The 12,894-nt window shown below is 35.9% G+C and overlaps 1 protein-coding gene across 1 annotated transcript in view; it reads left to right on the top strand.

Annotated features, from left to right (window-relative positions):
• Clk (circadian locomoter output cycles kaput protein Clock) overlaps positions 1-12,894 on the top strand; it is an 82,495-nt gene that overhangs the window by 28,260 nt on the left and 41,341 nt on the right. Inside the window, exons 4-8 of the mRNA XM_081727886.1 lie at positions 1,737-1,885; positions 3,881-3,972; positions 9,815-9,904; positions 10,390-10,510; positions 12,700-12,816. Coding sequence (XP_081584012.1) covers positions 1,737-1,885; positions 3,881-3,972; positions 9,815-9,904; positions 10,390-10,510; positions 12,700-12,816 — 569 coding nt within the window. The remainder of the gene's footprint in view (positions 1-1,736; positions 1,886-3,880; positions 3,973-9,814; positions 9,905-10,389; positions 10,511-12,699; positions 12,817-12,894) is intronic.

Genomic DNA, 12,894 nt, shown 5'->3' with positions numbered 1-12,894 from the left:
ATCTTGTCGCTGAAAATTAAGGAAAAAAATTGTCTAACGATTGATGTGGCCAGTGCAGGGTTTACGTATAAGCTAAACAAGCTATACCTTAAGGCCCCATTCTCTTGGGGACCCCAAAAATTTTACAGAAAAAAAAGGTGGATGTACATTTCCAAACTATAGGATAAAAAAGAAATTTTAAAAATTATGAAACTTACACACATCAACAGTATTTTGTATTGTGTAGGCTGCTATGCTGTAAGTAATGAAGCCCACGCTGCTAGCCTATTCCCCCAAAATATCACTAGTTTCCTCATTTCTGCACATAGGGTGTCTTTCTTCATTTGCATAGCAGCATGTAACATGCAGGGCAAACAGTTTGACATTGACAAAGGATAGCTGGACATATTGAGGGCCCCATTACCTTCAATTGCTTAGGATCTCATCAAATCTAAATGCAGCTTTGGATGTGGCCTTTTGTAGTGAATGTGATTTTCGTCGGATAACTACACGTTCGTCAAAAATGCTGGATTCCCCTTACCATGGCCAAAATTGTTCCACCATCCTGGCTTGCATACCTGGCTCTTGTCAAGCGTCGTCCAATCTGTATTTTATACAGAAATCCACCTATATTCTTAAAGAATGGCGAAAAGATGTATCGCTGATCCTCAGAAGGACGTTCGTCGAAGTGAATGTAGCACTTGCTGCAGAACACATACTTGATTCTCATTCGTCGAAACAGTTACTGGTCAACCAGACTTCCCCTTCCGTTGACACAAACAAAATTTTGTATGAATTGCTAACATAACTGTCACTTGGTGTCGGCTTAAAAAAAATCTTTTTCGGAATTGTGTCACCTTTTTAAAATCACGACTACTTCTGCAAGAGCGAAAGTAATACTCAACAATGAACACCTTTTCCTCCGTCGAAACCCATCTCCAACGACAATTGCACAACACAACTTCCTTTTCACTATTGGGAACACATGTGAATCTGGTTCTGTCGCGTATTCGAGCTGCAAAGTACTGTATATTTTGACGCATACCGTAATTTGGATATAATCGCTTGATTTATTGTTTCATATTATGCATACTTTTATCTCGATGCACACGAGCTTGAACACCCGACATGCACATGCGATTCTATATTTACTTTGGTAAAAAAAATTTCAATGTAACAAAATTGCTTTTGCAGAGATTTTTGGTATTTTTCATTTTATTTTGTTCAGACAACCATAACATATCGTGTAGTGCTTTTTGATGATGATAGTGGTGTCAGTTCCAAATACATTCTCTGAAAACTGTGTCGACATTCAAACATTGTAAAAACTGTAGTTCCATATAATTCGATTGGCAAATGTATCCTGTACCTGAAATCTAAACGAAAATACCTGATTTATCTCTTTTTACATTTGCTCTGAGGTTTTATGATGCTTGTCTCCATTTCCTATTTCACCATTGGACGCTATGCACCCCTCCTCTCTTGATGTGTGGAGCTAGCCGTATGGTTTATTCTAATTCTATGGAAAAGTATATCAAAGGATGGCACTTTATTTGTGTTCAATCCCCATTCAGCGTTCTTACATCATATTGTTACTGGCCAAAATTGACAAGAAACGATTTTCAGAACACCCCATTAAATTATTCTTTTCTTTGCAAATATAATTTTATCACTTTGTATTTTCTTAATTTTTAAATTACTTCCTGTTTCTGCATTAAAATACGTTGATTAGTTAATTGTTGTTTGTCCATTTGCAGGAAATCAAGAAACCTTAGTGAGAAGAAACGGCGGGACCAATTTAATATGCTTATCAATGAGCTTAGTTCCATGGTGTCAACCACCAATCGAAAAATGGATAAATCAACAGTCCTTAAGTCTACAATTGCATTTTTAAAGAATCATAATGGCAAGTAAAACGTAATATAATTTGGAATGTAGTGGTGTGGTTGCTGTATCCCCTGTATTCCCTGTAATATATCTAAAAGCAAGACCAGTTAAATCATGAAGTACAGGGCGTTTCAAAAGGAATGTTGGGGTTTTAAGTCTTTGTAGTATTTATTACATTTAATATACAATTATAAATACTATGTCAAATGAAAGAGCAACTCAAACACTTTTTGCTACAAGTGTTCAATGTGAACACCATTCCTCATACGGCACACATCGAGTCGATAGGCGAGAAAGGCCCGTAAACTTTCCGCCGGGATATGACACAAGACACATTCAATTAGAGCAGTCTCGTTTCAACTGTACCATCTCGTGAGGATTTGCTGGCCCTCAGATGCAAACATTGTTGAGTGTTCACATCGCCATCGCCATTTGTTACATCGCTACTGAAGACAACACGATCCAGAAATTCTTCATCGTCATGGAGCAACATTTCATTTGCAAAGTTGACATGTAAACCGTAGTCTGTAGGCTTTAGAGCTTGTAGCAATTGCAAACGATAAGGACGTAGTTGTAAGCGTTTCCTTAGAATTCGCCACACAGATGGTTGCACTGTAACTACAGTTCATCTTTGCAAAATGTAGAACAACAAGCTTTCTGCTCACTAGTCGCCATCTTAGCTACTAGCGCTTTCTAACGACAATGCATGCGTACAAAACTGTTTGAGTTCCATTTTCATTTGATGTATTATTTATAATTATTAGTTAATTGTAATGAACTCCACAAAACCTTAAAATCTCGACACTCATTTTGAAACACCCTTTATAAATTACAATAGCTAGCCTGTATATTTAGTTAATTACAAATTATGTTTTGTGTACAGTTGTTGGTTTGAAGCTTAACGTCTCCTTCAGCTCCGAAGTTTTATGAGACGTACACCCACAGCTTAACTTGGGACCCAAATCAATGAGCTTCCAGCGAGAATCGAACCCAGGGGTTCCCCTAAACATATAGCTGTAAGGGAACTCGAAGGTACTTGTACAGTTAGAAACATGAGGGCTTACCTTCTTCTTTACATTTTCTCTTTTGTTTGTGACGAATAGATGAATTTAATTAAAGCAAAAATGGTTGATTCATTAATTCTTTTCGTATTTGTTGTATTGATATAAGACAGACAAAATCTTATCGCTTAATTGTACAGCGAAGAGATAAATTAAAAAGAAGTTTCATTTAAAGCGAACTCCCTTGCAGTTGTATGGTTAGCGTGAGAGAGCCGGGTTTAGTTCCCGGTGAAAGCTCATGTAGTTAAGAACCCACTTTAAATTTTAGGCGTACGTCTGATACAGCCTTGATGCTGAAAGATCCATTTAACTCCAACCAACCAACTTCAGTATTTACTTTGTAGTGACTTGTTTTATAAAGCAACGGTTAGGAGTTGTCTTATTCGTTGAGGATCGATAAATAAATATCAAATAAACAATTGTGTGGTCACTTTCTTTATTCCACCATTTGATTCATTTCTCATCATCATCGTCTCCTTTAGCCTAGACGGTGTAACCGTGGGACGTAAAACTGAAAGATTTCATCTACTTTTCTTTCATTATGGTTTTAGCTTGGAACCAGAAATGTTTAATAGAGGACATAGTCTGTTAATTGGGGTATTCCAACCAAGATCATGACGACTGGTTCTTTTTTAAATATTATTGAGGCTATTATTGTAAAGATTATTAATGAGTTAATTAGTAGCCAAGTGACTCAGATTATGTATGTAGTTGGAGCTCGATGTGAGATTATATAGAATAGTGATTGTGGTATTTTAACAATTCTTAGTAGTTGGCTATCACGTTAGGGTTAAGATATGTATTACTTCGGTAGCCAGGTTATTAAGTATGGCTGAGCCAACTGGTAAGCTTTAGGCTATGGATACCCTTAAGATGTATTATTTTATACTTTACTACATCTATGTGATTTATTATGTAGCATTCAATTAACTTATAGTCCGTTTATTTTGTAGAAATTGCAGTCCGATCGCGGGCACACGAAATCCAGGAAGACTGGAAACCTTCATTCCTTTCAAACGAGGAGTTTACTCATCTTATTTTAGAGGTAAGCAAAATATACGAGTCGTAAGAACTTGACAATGTGTATTTTTCTCTGTATAATAATAACTGATTTCAGAAAGAATGCTTCAATCCAGGTATCTGAACCGCATTACATGTTGGCTTTTGCAGTTCAGTGATTGATGTAGTCCCTTATTCACAAGTAAAGGGTCCAAATAGATGAATCGAGTTGCGGGATGAGACCTAGTGCGCCTGATAGAGGATGTAAAAATATGTATATGTGCAAAGTTATAGCGGATGAGCACCATAAGAAACTGAAGGGGGAGGGGGTCAGAGTTGGTAGGAAAAGGGCTATGCTATGTTATTAAAATATATAAATAAACTGCTGAATCGTGAAAATAGTGAAAGATAGAAAATGCAAACGGTGGTAGTTTCATGGTGGTAGTTTCATATATTGGTAAAAGAAGAATGGCCAAAGTAGATTACGAACCTCCGCCGCCATCTTGAAATCCACCATTTTGAAATTTTTGATATTTTTTGAAATGGAAAGGTAGTCATGTGATATATCAATCCAAGTTGTATATTATTACATTATTATTATTATTATCATCAAATTTCACTGTTAGTTTTTTTGACTTGTAGATATGTTTAACTTACATGTGTTTTCGTGATGATCCAAATTTTCAACATACGAGTATGTGTCGTAGATTCTCGTAAATAACTATAAATAAGATCCTAAATCTTCTAAATATGTACAGATAACGATCACTAATATTCATAATTGACTTTTTGAGAACATGCTGGTCCTAATTGATATGTCACATGACTACCTTTCCATTTCAAAAAATATCAAAGATTTCAAAATGGCGGCGGAGATTCGTAATCTACTCTGCCCATTCTTCTTTTACCAATATATATGAAACTACCACCGTTTGCATTGTCTATCTTTCACTATTTTCACGATTCAACAGTTTATTTGATGTATTTCAATAACATAGCATAGCCCTTTTCCCACCAACTTTGCCCCCCTCCCCCTTCCGTTTCTTATGGCGCTCTGCCGCTATAACTTTGCACACATACATATTTTCACATCCTCTATCAGGCGCACTATGTCTCATCCCACAACTCGAATCATCAATTTGGACACTCTACTTGTTAGATCAGCGTTTCCCAACCTTTTTCAACTTGCGGCACACTACGGGTGTAAGTTGAATTCTCGCGGCACACTCATAGATGATATTATTATTATTATTATTATTATTATTATTTGCAAATATAAAATACCATGATATTTTTTCTGTGATTACTGATCTCCTTCTCACAGAGATGAAAGCTCGATCACTGGTTTTCCCCTATGCTATTTCATTATGTTTATTTTTTGTTCTAATTTTAAAATAGAAAACAATTGCTATGAAATAAAGGACTCAGATTTTTAAAAATACTTTCTTTTTCGAAACTGTATCCAACCTTTCACTAAGAACGAAGATCACTAAATAACGAACGAACAAACAAATGTCTTGTACTTTTACCTTTGCTGTTTTAACCAAAACCGGTGCATATTATTGCAATCACACAGCTTGCGATGCGTGAAAGTCAAAACACAGCTATTGAACAAAGTGTTGTTCTGTCATTCACGTGCGAATGAATGTTCTACGAACGTTCACATGACGCGTACCATACAAGTGCTTCCATTTCTCGGTGTTAGTATGACTCTCAATTGAAGCGTAACATAGCAACTAACCGTGGAAATGAGTACGAACCGAAATACTGTCTGCTACACAGTAATAGATATAGAATAATATATTACAATTACAGTATTTTTTTTTCATGGTAGAAATTCATAGTAATGTGAAATACAAAAATATACATCTTTTTTCCTATGTCTTGCAATTTGGTTGTTATAGAATTAATAATTTTGTTTCGATTTCCTCGCGGCACACCAGCGGCCCATTCGCGGCACACCAGTGTGCCGCGGCACACCGGTTGGGAAACGCTGTGTTAGATACTTAGACGTTGTCTCTGCAACTTATACAGAGTATACAGTGTGCGTCGTAATTTCTTCTGTGTTTTTTGAGCAATGACAAATTACTAAGATGCACAACAGGAAGAAGCATATCATAGGCAAAAACTCATCAAGTTCTTGTAGAATGAATTCGATACATTTTGACGTAGTTATAGCTTTACTCAGCTAGAAGTAACAGTGTCACAATTATGGCGTGCACATACAGCACATGGAACAGATGATGTTTTTCGTGGATGAATTAAAAAAAAAAAAAAAAAAAAGCCCATATTGACAGTGCAACAAAGTTTTTATGCAGAATACAACAAAGCGGAACTTGCAAATAATTTGTAAGTGGTTCTCGGAGACTGGTTGCTTTTGCGCTGCTGAACAAACCAGCTGGCCGAATTTTTCAGAAGTGACTGTTGAGCATGTTCGAAAAACTAGATTACAGAATTAACGTTAGCTTCGTCTCCGAGAAGAGAGAATCAAGCAACTATAATGTTCCCCCAAAATTAGTGAGTTTTGCGTCTAATGACATGCTTGTGTCTGTTGTAGTGTAGTGATTGTTCCCCTTTAGTCTTTTTAAAATTGAATTCGGAAGCTCACTCACTCGGAATATTTATATTGCCTTAAACTGATATTTACGTATTTATACAGGGTGTTTCAAAACAACACCGATAAAGCTTGGGATGTGATTCCTGACACCAAGATAAGACAAAAAGTATAGACCAATTTGGGCGGACAAATACTTCCTTTCCGAGTTATAGGCCCCCGAAAACATGAAAAAAATCAACTTTAAAGGCCCATAGCTCCAAAACTATGGAAGCTACCGTAGTCGGCTCAATACTTCAATTAGGAATAATATGTGCTCTATCCAAAAATGCATGTTTGAGAGCCCTGCGGTTCTCCAGCGACAATTTTTATAGAGGTAATTGGTGACTACTTCAATTTATGTTCGTAGCCAAACTCACTCTATAAAAATGATTGTGGAAGTACCTCAAGATTCTGAAACATGTATTTTTGGATAGTACACATATTAGTTCCTAAGCGAAGTCTTGATCCGACTGCGCTAGGTCCCATAGTTTTGGAGCTATGGGCCTTTAAAGTTGATTTTTTTTCATGTTTCCGGGAGCCTATAACTCGGAAAGAAAGCATTTGTGCACCCAGGTTGGTCTATACTTTTTGTCTTATCTTGGTGTCAGGAATCACCTCCCAAACGTTGTCAATGTTGTTTTGAAACACCCTGTATGTGTGTTTCTTCCTGATTGTGAGTTTTAACCTATTTGATCAGCAGAGTTATGCGGTTCCAGTAACTTACTACATCACAGGTAAAATGGCCAATTACTTTCCATATAAATTATTAAACGTCAAACTCTTCATTCAGCTTGTCATTTCATGGTTTTCAGAACCAACTGATGAAAGGATTTACAAAGGAGATTAAAATATTGATAAAAGCATAGAATAATTGTGCTAGCCTGTCAATTTAAAAATATTCTATAGGCAGAGCTGCTTCAGAATCCACATGATATCCTCCTTACGCCTGTTAGCAAGGAGGTGTATGAAGGTATCTCCATACACCAACAGTAGACTCTCTAAAATTCGCCTGCTCTTGTAGGAATCCTCGGACGGGACAGGACGTTTGGGCACCACCATTTGGGCGCGGACGTTTCGGCGCTGCCGTTTAGGCGCCAGACGATTGGGCGCAAGGTACATAGTAAAAATCACAATTTACGACATATAAAGTAAGCTAGGCACTGAAAATTAAGCGCGAATCAAGATATATATACACTTCTATCTTTATATCACCTCATTTATCTGTATATTTTCTATCTCTATCTTATTTATTCATCTAAATTAAATAGTTTAATGCGTTTGTGGCATTTGTTGCCTAACCTCGTCAAATGGATTGATTTTTCGCTTGTTTACGATTCTTGTACTTCTGATCTAATGATCTCATTTTTGTATTATATAAGAAAGCTAGGAAATGAAGGAATCAGACGAACTGTTAATAATTTTCTTAATGTTAATTAAAACATATTGATTTATTTTTCGTATTTTTTTAAAGTTAATAATTACATACTGATGATTATTAAAATTTGTTTTCTTTCGTATTACGTTTGCCAAACTCTTCTCTTCCTTAAGTCCAATAAAGAACTACCAATAAAAGATTTCCGCGCACTCGAGTTGAGGGAAGTGGTCCCGCGTAGCGTAGTCGCTAACGCTCTCGCCTTCGGTGCGAGTGGTCCTGGGTTCGATTCCCGGTGGAGCATTCTGTCGAAAAATTATAACATGCTCTTTCAGGACAGCTACCCTGAATGAGGTTTTCCTGGTTTTTCCTCATTCACACCAGGTGGTACCTAATTTATAGGTCCAGGCCGCTTCTTTCCTTCCCTTCCCCCGGATAGTATGCTCCCTCAAAAGTGACGGGCTAAATGGCCTTAGATGCCGAAAGCTTACAAATCCTAATCGAGTTGAGGGAAAGATGTTAATACAGGGTGTCTAAGATATTGAGTTTAGGAACTGGAGTATGCCGTATTTTGGGTATCACTTCTTTTTAACATTCCAATATAAAAATCAAAACTTAACACACTTTTTTTTTTTCGTCCCATTGTAAGCATTTAATCTGCATTGAAGAAAGTAGCGAAAGGAAAAAAAAAGAACGGTTTCAAAGTGAAAAATAATAGTTAAGTGTACATATATTGGTCATTTGGCCACTAGAAATGTGTTTGACATTTACACTTATTGCATAACTACAGTAGAAGGCCTGCTTTAAGTTTTTTAATGGAATAGGCTCACTATGTACGTAATGCAGTCAATCTTATCTAGTCTGGTCTACTTACCTTAGCTTGAAAAGTTATCAAACAAAAAGCACACTTTGGCTGAAACTTAAATTTACAAAATTTAATTGTTAATTCAGTTTTTAGAATTTTGAAATTACAGTATTTCTAGTATATAAAACAAAATCCAGTATAATTCTAGGACTTCCACTACAGTAGACACCTTGTGATATCTTGATTCGAACTTAGTACTCAGCGCCTGACATAAAGTCTTTTTAATTTAACTCGCGCCCAAACGTCTGGCGCCCAAATGGCGGCGCCCAAACGTCACGTACCTTCCTCGGAGGACTTTTGACTTCTGTAAGACATGGAATGTAATTTAGATATAATAGATGAAGACTGTAACAAGTAGAAAATGAAATGAAATTTTATAGTTTTAACGTCCCATCTTTATGCACCTAGGCTGAGGAAGATGTGATAATGAATAAGATGGTGGAGGGAAGAAAGTGGGATAAAACGGGAAAACCCTGAGAAAACTCACTAGCATGGTATTTGTTCAGTACACGGAACATTTCCAAAAAAATATATATGGAAAGAAAATGAAATGAAATGAAAGGAAATATTTCATTTTAACGTCCCACGATATGCCCCTTAAGGTTAAGGGAGACGATGATTAAAGCAAGTGAATGATGATGGAAGAATTGGTGGAATGAGAAAGTGAGAGGAAATGGGAGTACCCTGAGAAAACCTACGGACACGATGTTGTCCACCACAAACTTACGTGGCTGGGAATCGAACCAGGGATCCCACGGATCAGAGGTAAGCACTCTGCCACTGAGCCTCCCCTAGACACTATTAAGTAGCAGGTTGTATCAGCGTGCTGTGAACAGAGACACGTATTTTTAACATTAGCACATATTTTTAACAGTAAAATTCACATAATGCTGACAATGTTGCTTATACTACTTGTAAATGTGAAATGTATTTAAGTTTGTTTCACTCTATGTTTGCCTATACTTTGAAAAGAAATCAAATGTTCAATTTTTGTATATAAAATTGTAAAATTGATAATTCTCATAGTATGTCTTTTTTTTAATTACTTCTGACAGGCTTTAGATGGCTTTATCATGGTGTTTGCATCATCAGGGAGAATTTTGTATGCTTCAGAAAGCATAACATCGTTATTGGGATATTTACCAGTAAGTATTAAATCTTTGCTCTTCTTAATAGTGACCTACTTTGCACTTCAGAATAGTAGTAAGATGAGTTGAATTGGGGTTTAGGAGATACACATACTTCAAGACTTGCAATACTTTTTTTTTTTATGTTATGTCATATGTTGAATTGTCGAATTTTCGCTGACGTAAGTATACTCGAAAGTAAAATCACAGGAGTAAAATTGAATAAACAATATAGAAGGTAATGATATCAAATTTCTGAGGCCAAAATATGAAACCATTTGTACATAGTATATTGTTATCTTGTGATTTAGGAAAGTTTCCATTTTTAAATTACTGTCCGCATTAAAACATTTAGATCTATTGTTGATGTAAAACTGAAACATTGAAGGTAAAAGATTGTTTAATTTGAACTGTAATAAGCATTGAAAAAAATGTTCTGATCTTTTATATCTGCTTCTTTATCATGGCTAATATAAATATATGTATATTTTTCTCTCTTTCAGAGTGACCTGTTAAACATGACAATATATGACCTAGCATACGATGATGATAGGTCAGAACTGTACAGTGTTTTAGTTAATCCTACAAATTGTGCTGACCCGTTAAATTACACAATAACCAAGGGTAAGTTGTCAGTATCATTAACTATCACATAATGTTACAGTGCGTTTAACAATTTAAAAGTCTGTATTTGAATAACTGCAGCATACACTGTATAAGCCGCCTGCAAATGTGGACTTTCTCATAGTTTTTAGAGTATGTTTTTTTTTTTTTTTTTTTTTTTTTTTTTTTTTTTTTTTTTTTAAATTCAGGTATATATGCTTTATTTTCCGTTATATTAAAATAATAATTTGGGTGATCTTTTCAAGAATACGTGATCAGTGTTCGAAGTGGAAAAAAAGCAGAGGCGGTATGTTTTATTACGATTTTGACTCGACATACCGGCTATTTAAATGTTGAAATCCAGTTAGGGTATTTTGCCTAAAAGATTGCATTTCTATTTACATAATGACTGAAAACCATTGGAGAGCCTCTCTGTAGTAACAAGGGAGGGAAATATGGAGAGATTTTGATCCCCCGCCATTAACTTCGTGAAAAAAGAAATATATATATCCCCTTATGTTGTATTAGAGAGAATTATACACGAAAATGCTCAAAAACCGAATGAGGATGCTAGCAATTTCCTGTTGGAAAGCTCCAGGTCCCCCACTCGACTGTGGGGTATTCCAAACTCTCGGAAGGCCCGTCCCCCACAGCTGACAACCCCTAAATCCGCCCATGCTCAAAACACGGCATTTATATGCATTAAGGCAAGAAGAAACACATACTTAACAAAGAAACTAGGTAAACTTCTTTGAAAACACATTTTAAAAACACAAGGTAGGAAACGATGATAAAAATGTCGGTGTTGTCAACTTAGAAATTATTTCTGCATAAGAAATAAAATCTTTTTATATGCAAAACTGTTCGTCAATTACTGTATATAAAAATGGGTTTATTAAAGGTATTTAGCATTTACTTTGCAGTGACGGTATGTTTTGATCATTGAAAAACCAGAGACGGTATGCCTTCATCACAAGAACCATAGACGGTATGGCATACCACCGCATACCGTCTTACTTCGACCATTGTACGTGATTGATTGGTTTTCATACTGCATAGAAGCTCCGTCATAACTTAACGATTAATGGTTTTGCCTTCACAAATTCCATGTTAAACCTATGCGCAAAATTCTCTCCTGGCTGAAAAGGGATGTGAATTTCCAGATAATTCAACATGAAAATTGATTCGAAGTCGCTTCAAGTAAAAGAAAGTAAATTATTAATATTTTACTCATTCTCTGTAGCAGGGGATATGGTGGCTCAGTGATGGAATGATACCTCTGGTGTGTGGGGTTCGTAGTTCGATCCTCAGTCAAGTCTTGGAGAACATCGTGTCCATAGGTTTTCTCGTGGTATTCCCGTTTCCTTCCACATTTTCACTTTACCAGATCTTTCATCATCATTTACATGCTTTAATCATTCGTATCCCGTAGCCCAAAGGGCATACTCGTGGGACATTAAACTGAAATATTTCATTTTTTTTTTTTTTTTTTTTCATTCTCTGTAGCGATTTCCTTGGAGCGACTCCCATTATCCATAATATATTGAGGATTAGATTTGTAAAAAGATAAATTGCTTGAGGAATCCCCTGAAAATGAAATGAACCGTGAAACAATATAATAAATAAATAAATAAATAAAAAAATTTAAAAAAAGTACAATATTAAATTTTAGAAGTTTTTATAAAAAAAACTAACGTCCCTTTTCTACATCAGAGCTATATGAAACGTGAACTCACAGTTTAAAGTAGGATCCGAACTACTTGCATTCCTGCCGGGAATCGGATTGGAGTCTTCCGTGAAAAGGACGACAGTGCTACCGACTTGAATATTCGTCAAAAATAGGTGTTGCGGATAGGCTTTTCAAGTTCCCTTCATGTATGGTTACTTGGTGTGTGACAATTGTTTCCGATTCCCCCCCCTCCCTTTCTCTAACGTATGAGTACTTTTCAGATTACTGATGACATCCGTGAACTTTCATTTGTGAGAAGCTGCTTGACCAATCTCGACAAAATTTGATAAGTCTTAAAGAATCATCAATTACTTTCGTGATTTTGGTTGAGATCGGTCAAAATGTTCTTTAAGAAGGTGACAAAGCACGGACTACATAATAAAAATTTATAGCATAGTTAGATTTATCTGTTTATATGGTGTGTGTTCGATGAGTATTTGTCAAAATTGTAATTCGAAACTACTTTCTTTTTCTCCTCCAGAGAATCAAGTTTCATTTTCTTGTCATTTGAAAAGGGGAAGTTTAGATAGTCACGATGAAGTCACGTATGAGCTAGTACAATTTATAGGATATTTCCGCAAGTGGATAAGGCAAGAAGGTATGTATATTTGCATTGTTCACTTTCTAAAAGTATTATTACTGTATAATAACTAGTAGATGCACTAAGATGCATATT

The sequence above is a fragment of the Thermobia domestica genome, chromosome 10 (genome assembly GCF_964235325.1).
Source record: "Thermobia domestica chromosome 10, izTheDome1.hap1.1, whole genome shotgun sequence".
NCBI classification, from domain to species: Eukaryota; Metazoa; Arthropoda; class Insecta; order Zygentoma; family Lepismatidae; genus Thermobia; species Thermobia domestica.
This window is presented reverse-complemented; position numbering and strand designations above follow the sequence as displayed.